The sequence below is a fragment of the Porites lutea genome, chromosome 2 (genome assembly GCF_958299795.1).
Source record: "Porites lutea chromosome 2, jaPorLute2.1, whole genome shotgun sequence".
In the NCBI taxonomy this organism is placed as follows: domain Eukaryota; kingdom Metazoa; phylum Cnidaria; class Anthozoa; order Scleractinia; family Poritidae; genus Porites; species Porites lutea.
In genome coordinates this window covers 51,936,918-51,945,480 of record NC_133202.1, presented here as the reverse complement: position 1 = coordinate 51,945,480, position 8,563 = coordinate 51,936,918, and the positions used below count along the sequence as shown (strand labels likewise).

At 39.0% G+C, this 8,563-nt stretch overlaps 1 protein-coding gene across 1 annotated transcript; it reads left to right on the top strand.

Annotated features, from left to right (window-relative positions):
• Positions 1 to 17: 17 nt before the first annotated feature.
• On the top strand, positions 18 to 7,179 carry LOC140928992 (uncharacterized). The gene is made up of 2 exons (XM_073378804.1): positions 18 to 67; positions 3,706 to 7,179. Exon 2 carries the CDS (start codon positions 3,745 to 3,747, stop codon positions 4,966 to 4,968), a length of 1,224 nt encoding a protein of 407 aa, XP_073234905.1. The 5' UTR covers positions 18 to 67; positions 3,706 to 3,744; the 3' UTR covers positions 4,969 to 7,179.
• Positions 7,180 to 8,563: the final 1,384 nt, after the last annotated feature.

Genomic DNA, 8,563 nt, shown 5'->3' with positions numbered 1-8,563 from the left:
CCTTTGGAAGTGCCTCTTTGTAGGCGGGTTTGAAAGGTATAATTGCGCCCAGATCTGGTTATTGAAGGTAAGACAAGCTTTCAAATTCGTTTAATTAAGATTTTTTCAGTCGTAGGGATGTAATTACCGGTTTAAGTTGCCAGCTACAGACCACTACCAAGCTGTAAGCTTTTCTACTGATGAACGATGCCACCCGTACGAAACGAGCAGCGCTGCTGCAGCGCTGCAGAATGGCTTCAAGAAGCGCTACAAAAGAGCTGTAAAAGCGCTGGGCTGCAGCAGTCGCAAATTTTGGCTGCAGTGGAAAGCCCTTTGACAGCGATAAACAGCGCTTTTGCAGCGGTGCAGAAAATTCCCGAATCACGATCTGCGCTGCAAAGTGGCTTCGAAAAAACAAAGAATGTTGTTACCGGTAATGGCCTACCACTCGTTAGTACAAAAAAAAGAAATGCAGGCTCCAGTAATACAATAATCATGATACATGGTAGAGGAGTTGACAAGGCCTTAGTAGCAGAGTAAAAACCACTAGAAAGTCAAAATGCAACTTATACTAAATATTAGTATCCACGGTGTACACGTTACAAAAGCACGTGGCATATAACAAATCTGCAACAGTCTCGCTTTGTAAATATTTAGGAATCACGGTCACTCATCTGAATGTAAGAACATCCATTAACATGAAGACATTGAAAATTATCTTTTTGAAAAATAAAGGGAATAACAGCGATTGTTCTACATAAAGTTTACACAGACAGCAGCCAAATGATATTTTGATTCGTTGCAACGGGCTAAAAGCTGGACATTGCTCACCTTGACGTTTTGTCCATGATCCATGATCTTCTACACTTTTTTCATGAAAGAAATCAACCAATTTTACTTTGGTCGTCATTAAATTTTACAATGGACTAAGGAACGTACATTACCATGAGCGTATAAGAATTTTGTAAGTGTGAACCTCAGCTGAGATTCTTGTATCTGTGTTGCTTGCTCTGGTTCGATACGTCGATGCTTAGCGTAGAAGTCACTGTTCAGTGCATTGTTTGCAAATACGTTTGAGCAGTTCCATCCAAAAACATCAACAGAACTTCCATCTCGAAACAGAACTAGATGCAAAAAAACTTAGAATGTTTGCGCCTTTCATTCAACGGTCACAAATGCTTGGGAGCCGTGTTTGTCTAGAGATGTAATGGGATCTCATGCAAAAGGACCGACCAATTAGATAACGCCCAAAATGTCTCCAGGGAATTAGTGATAACATTCCCACACTCGTCGGTCACGGAATGAAATTTATTGAAATCTTTATTCCCAAAGCATAGAATTTGGAGGTTTATTCAATAAGTGATCTCTCTTGCCCACAAGCTTACTCACATTTCTTAGAGGTACAGTCAAAGTTTTCACGTTATAAAAGCCGTAATCTGTGCCAAGGTTTTATCTGGCAATTCATGTTATTGGCGCTCAAGAAAGTCAGATCAACCGCAGCTGAATTGTAGCGTTACTGCAGCTACTTCACAGCGTTTGAAAGTCAGCAACTGCGCTGCAAAACCACTGCCGAGAGCTTCAAAGAGCCTTCAAAGGCTGCACAGTGCTTTTGTATCCTGCTGCAACTTGAATAAAGCTGCTGTTTGGCTTGTAAAAGGCTGCTGAACAGCTGTAATTTAGCTGTACAGCTATTTTGAAGCAATTTTGTGGCGCTGTACAGCGCTGCAAGTTTCGTACGGGCATCCACTCTACTTCCACTTCATGCTCACTACAAATCTTAGCTTCACATTTGCTAGTATCCTAGAGTACTAAACCCACAACCATAAAATGTGTGGAAGTGAGTAATGCGACCTTCTCTAGGAAAACATATACTAACACTTTTTCGTTAAATGGGCAAAAACTAACAGTTTGACTTAACACTTTTAAAATCTGTGTATCATATTTCCTCAAATGATAACTGTCCCTTGATTAATCGCCTCCCTCAAATAATTTATCACCCCCTTAGTTGAAAATATTAAAAATAATATTACTGCCTCCTTCAAATAATCACTCACTGTCACCCCTCTCGCCATCTCCTCTTTCTTTTATCCCCTCCATTTCAAGTTGCAGTGGAGTTTGATCCAGCAAAACCGACCAGTAACAATTCCAACTCTGACACCGAGGATATTGACACTGAAAATTAATCAAGGAACCAAATTTGGAACACTTAAAAAGCCCATGTTGAGTTTATTCAATGCAATCTTTTTTTTATTTATTGGGATAATAAAACAAAATATTTAGGGCATGACTCCCAGTGAGCCATATTTCATATTTGAAATACATGATGCTCTTTTCGAACTTCATGATACGCTTTTAATTTCCAATCTAATAATATTTTGCAGAAGACATTGAGGAGCATCAACTCATTGCCATTTTCAGCTGTATAATTATTATACAGTTGAACCCTCGTCTTCTGCTTTGACATTTTTCACCTTAAACTATTCAAGTTTCAAACAGCAAAAGGGAACTAAAAACAAAACAACAAGAACTTGAAATAGCGACAGTCATTTACTTGTAGTTCATAGTTAGTTGGGAGAGAACGGATGTCCAAACCTCCGGGGTTTGTTTACCGCAAAGGTCATCAAAAGTCTCACGAAACTACACATGAAATCTGATGCTCAAAAGGTGAATAGTGTAATTAAGGTAAATGAATATAATAATGTAAAATGGGGAGCAGGTCAAAAAGTTTTAAAAAGCAGTGTGGATAGAATAAAGTCTAGTGAAGTAGAGTACAGTAGATTGAAGCTTTAGTGGCGTCTATAAGAGGTGGGTCGACCTGAGTGGTTACAGGCAGTATAATAAATCGCTAGTAGTATAGAGTTGATTAACACAGAAGAATTCGGTAAGAGTTGGGTTTAGTAAATATTGTTGCAGCAGTAACTTAATTGAAAGTAGTTTACAGAAGAGAACAGTTGACTTGGGTAGGTGGAGTTTAGTCAAGTGTAGTAGTAGTTAGTAAGGTACATGTAGTAGTTTTTTTGTATTTGATATGCCGGGTGCAATTATATAATGCACAAAATCTGAAAATAGTATTTAGCGCTGTATTTGGTAACTGAAAATTATGGCATGCAAACTTTTCTGTCAAAAAGTGTGTGGGCCGGGGTGTTCTGTTATTGGTGGACTTCTTCTTCCGCACTTTCTAATGTTTTACAAGTAAACAGTGAAACTCCTGAATCTCCCACTGTTGTCTCTTACTAAACATGTTAGCTTTATTCAGGTTTCTCAGCAGCGCTAATGCCACTTGGTGAGCTTTAATTGTTCAGATTTTTGCCTATGCTTCTGAATAGCCTACTGGTTGCCTCCTGCTAGTTAAGGTCTTTAATCCTGTTATATTCTATGACTGATATATTTGTTTCTAATTATTCAAGTAGAGTTCCTGCAAACTAGCTATAAAGCTAATCACACTTCCAGCATAAACCAACAAAGTGAACAACACAAACCTATTTAGTTAACTTTATTAATGCATGTCTCGAGGGGGCCAGTCAGAATTATTTAATGACTGTAGGTACAGTATTCATCTTGCCTTGACAGGTCTTCCAAGTTTTCCAATTTTGGTTTCTAGACTCCCTTGACACTCTTGCATAGTGTTAGAACCCAGCCAACCAACCAACCAAAAAATTGAAATTGGTGGCTACAAAAAAACTTGTAGTTGTACCTTTACCTGATGTTTTTTGTTTATGTTGATAGGTACTCTAACCATAACAGGATAGCAGGAGCACTAGATTAATGACTTTTGAGTGCAAGCAGTGTGGCAAGTGTTTTCACCAAGCAGAACAACTAAGAATTCATGAAAGAGTTCACACTGGTGAAAAGCCTTTTGAATGTAAACATTGTGGCAAGTGTTTTAGCCAAGCAGGAAACTTGAGGAAACATGAAATCCTTCACACTGGAGTGAAGCCCCATGAATGTAAACAGTGTGGCAAAAGGTTTAGTCAAACTGTACACCTAAGGAACCATGAAAGGGTTCACACTGGAGAAAAGCCTTATCATTGTAAAAAGTGTGGCAAGTGTTTTAGGGTATCTAACAACCTAAGAAATCATGAAAGAGTTCACTCTGAAGAAAAGGCCTTTAAGTGCAAGCAGTGTGACAAATGTTTTAATGTGGCAAGGACCCTAAGGGTACATGAACGAATCCATACTGGAGAAAAGCCTTATGAATGTAAACAGTGTGGCAGGTGTTTTAGCCAGAAAGGAAACTTGACGAAACATGAAAGTGTTCACACTGGAGAAAGGCCCTTTGAATGTAAACAGTGTGGCAAGTGTTTTAGGCATGCAAGATATCTAGTGATTCATGAAAATCTTCACACAAGAGAACATTCCTATGAATGTAAACTGTGTGGCAAGTCTTTTGCTATGGCAGAAAGCCTACGAATGCATAAAAGAGGTCACAGTGGGGTAAAACCTTATCAGTGTAAACGGTGTGGCAAGTGCTTTATGAATGTGGGAAGCCTAAGAGTACATGAAAGAGTTCACACTGGAGAAAAGCCTTTTGAATGTAAATGGTGTGGAAAGTGTTTTAGGGTAGCAGCAGACCTAAGAATTCATGAAAGAGTTCACACTGGAGATAAGCCTTACGAATGTAAACAGTGTGGCAAATGTTTCAGTATAGCAGGAAACCTGAAAGTTCATGAAAGAGTTCACACTGGAGAAAAGCCTAATGAATGTAAACAGTGTGGCAAGTGTTTTAGCAGCGCAGAAAACCTTAAAAAACACAGGAGATTACACACTAAAAGTCACACTAATGAAATACCGTCCAAACGTTTGCATTGCGAGAGTAAGAAAAGTGACCTTCAAGAGAGAGGGACTGGAAGCAGTAGGGTAGTAACCCTACCATCAGCCAGTATTGAGAAACACAGCTGTTGGATTTGTCAAGAGGAAATGAGTAGTGAACCGCTTCTTCTTCGGCACTATGAAAATCATATGAGGCATGTAGGCGAAGATAGCCCTTAAGAATGCCTCGGTTCTATAAAGGGGTGTTTACATGGGCGATGTTTGCCCGCAATTTGGATGAGACTATCCATGGGATTTAAAACCGCTTTTGTAAACGATAAGAGATTTCACGGCGATTTTTCACTGCGAATCTAACCAATAGTTCTTTCCATTATACAAACGTCGGAAAGTTTGGCGGAAATGTAAACGGAACGCTTCAGTCTATGTTAAAGTGGTCCTCTTTACCTGTATTCTGGTTTGACAAAACCTTGCAATGTGCTTAAAAGACTGCGGCATTGCGGCATTGCCGCATTGCCGCACTTTTTCGGGAAATGCCGCAGTATTATTAGCCCAAGCGGTCCCAAGGACGTAAGGAAGGAAAAATACTATTACAAAACGCACCTGAACATACGAGCACATACGTACATTTCCTTATAATACAAGTTAACTGTATCTAAAAATTGTGACCCGCTTTTCTCCCTCATGACCCCTTTTTAACTTCTCAATGGGTCCGGTGTAGAAAATCCTGGCGGGAACACTGAACTTGCCACTCAATTTAGTCTATGCTACCTCATATATTTTTGCGTCCCGTCATTGGCCTTTTTTCTCACCAACGAGCTTGGTCCTAGCCTACGTTCCGTTTCCAAAATTTCGCGTTTTCAGTCCCACTGTACTGAGAAGTAAACAAAATTTCGCTGGAATCATAAGTGGAACTCTTCTGTCTGGTTGGAAACTTTGTTTCAATTAAAAAATGTCGTGCTGTTTCGTCTTGGTTGGTTGCACTGTCAGGCACTGGTTTTCTGACCAGTCAGTTTGATAAAATGGAAGGTACCCCAAGATGTGTTAAGTTTTATCGAAGAATTTCTGATCGGGGCTATTGGCGAGATAGCTAAAACCTGTCTCTTGTGTTCTCGCCATAGTTTTCAAGATAGTCCAACTGTAATATCTGAAAAATGATTCTAAAACTGCAAGAATGTCGCCATAAAAAGGCAGGAAAAATCGTCTGTGTGAGCAGGCCTTAAGGTTTTTGAGTTTATATCGCTTCTTTAAAGTTTTGATCAACTGCAAAGTTTGTCTTTAGCAATGAAGAGTCAGGATTATGCTGCTGTCAAATGAGTTCAGTTTAGTAGGTAGACACTGCTTTTACATAGCGGATGGACAAAAGATTTTTTGGCAATCCTGTTATGGATTTCAGCATTACGGATAATTCTGAAAAATGTTGTATTTCAAACTTCTTTCAGTTTATCACATGTTATCAACTCTGCACGTGCGTCACACTTTCTGGCATTTTCTTCACCAAACCTCGTTCCAGGATTCGTTCATCTCTTACCAGGAGAAAGGAAATGTTCTTCTCGATAACTTAACAAACGTGAGCATGTAATGAGAGTGAACAGAATGTCATCAAGAGAAATATTCATGTTTCTAATACCCCCTCCCCACGAGCGGAAAGGCTGAAATCCAAAAATCAATAGCAAAGCATGTGTTTGAAAAGACAAAGAAGGCGAAATGTAATTTATGGAAATCTATGTGTAGTTAAGTGTCCTTGCGTATATTAATCGCTACAGTCACATAACACCAGCACTATGTCTGTTACATTGGCTTCCTATCAAATTTTGTATTGATTTTAAAATAATTCTTCTTACTTTTGAAGGTATCTACGGTCATGCGCCTGATTACTTGATTGATTTGATTGCTTTTAAAGAACAGCCGTCGTATGATCTCCGTTAAGCTAGCGGTTTTATCTTAAAGTATCCTAGACTGTAGGGGATCGTGCTTTTTCACCTGCGGCCTCTAATTTATGGAACAATCTGCCCCTTCATATCCGTCTTAAGGACATTTTTGAGCGTTTTAAATCTTTTTTTTAAAACGGATCTTTTTAGACTAGCTTTTGATATGTAATGTTTTTAACCTACTTTGTAATATATTTTATTTTTTCTATTTTTATTTTAACGTTGTTTACTTTTTAGCCTTAATTATTATGCTCATTTTAGCTTTTATTTTCTTTTAACATTTAAAGCGCATCAGTTGTTAAGCGTTTTTGATCATATTTGCATGGAAAAGGCGTGTTATAAATTTTTAATTGTTATTATTATTATTAGTTATTTTTATTATAACTTGCATGTCGTCATGTAATTAAAAGTAGTTATTTTGTCATTTTGAAGAAGCCCTGGGAACGAGATTGCATTTTACTGTTCTTGCACAACTAGTATAGTCCGTGAAACTTCATAGTGCCTGCCTCGTATCCAGGCGTCTCTCCCTCCATGAAATTTGCGCGCAAAGGAAGGCGGGACGGAAAAAACTTCGCCTCTCTTCTTTCTCTTTCCCATGGTCCATTGCGCCTTTTAACTTCTCACTCGCGTTTCGCGCTCGCCTCTATACGAAATAAGAAGCGTCTGAGGAGAAGGCAGTCATAATGTTATGTTTCATAGTGGCTTAAACTCACAACGTCGATTTTTCACGTTTCTTTTTAAACTAGGTAGTCCGCGGGCACATGCTTAAGTTTATCGCGATATGTTTTTTTGCGCGAAAAGTAGACTACTACCCTTTCTCCTTCGTAAAAAATCTAGCGTATACGATATGAGGCGCATGCCAAAATAAGTCTACGATTTATAGTAAGAAAGTATATTCCTCGAAATCACTGAACTAATTTTACGAAGGATGAGGGTCGCCGAGGACTATTTTCCCTCCGCAAACAGTGTGTCATTTTTCAACCGTCGATGTCACCAAGCCTTTAGTCCTATGGGGATGTAATATATTCCATGGATTAAGTTACAATAAGGCAAATAATACGTTTTTGGATATGTAGTGTTAGAAAAAACGACGTTAAAGCCCAAGTCGAATTTTCGTTAAATTTAAGGAAAGGGATAGGGCCACCTGTTATTGATGTAACAGTTGGGAAAGACAGAATGGGGATCAAAAATTTAAGCTACTGTTTACGAAAGGGACAACTGCATTGCCGATAAAAACGTAGAATCAATCGATAGAAATTGTATTTTTTGGTAGTCATATTTTTGTCCAACTCCTTTTTTTCGACGTTATGTGTTAACTCTTTCCCAGTCCCCAAGAGGGTGATCTCCTGACCGGCTAATAAAACTTCGGCGGCTCCTCCCCGCGTAGCAGTCGTTTCAGTTCCCTTTTAGCAAAGCGAAAGGAGCGCACGAGACGCACGAGGACGTGCAGTGACTCCGGCCCGAGCGGCTGCGACTATATATTTATGGGCTGGGAAAGGTGTTAAACCCCGATGTCTCCGTGCTTGCCCTCCACGATTTTACAAAATTTCGAATTCTCTCACTCCTTTCCTCTGACCTGAAAACAATGCTGCAATTTTCCTCTCTGCAGGGGCAGAGAATGCAATTTATCTTCATTTTAAACCATTATTATTATTTCTTTCTCTCTTTCCTTTTTTGTTCTTTCTTCTTTTGGTGCATCTATTTCGATTTTTCTTTCTCAATCCCTTTTTACCTTTTTGGCTCTCTTATTTTCTTGTCTAGTTTCATTGCTCGATTTTTTGTCTTTCTTTCGCTTAAAATTCTCGCTGGCTACTTTTCCAGGAAAGGAATAAATTTAATCTGCAAGGAGTAGTAGGTAAATTACACAGAGGACGAGAACGACCAAA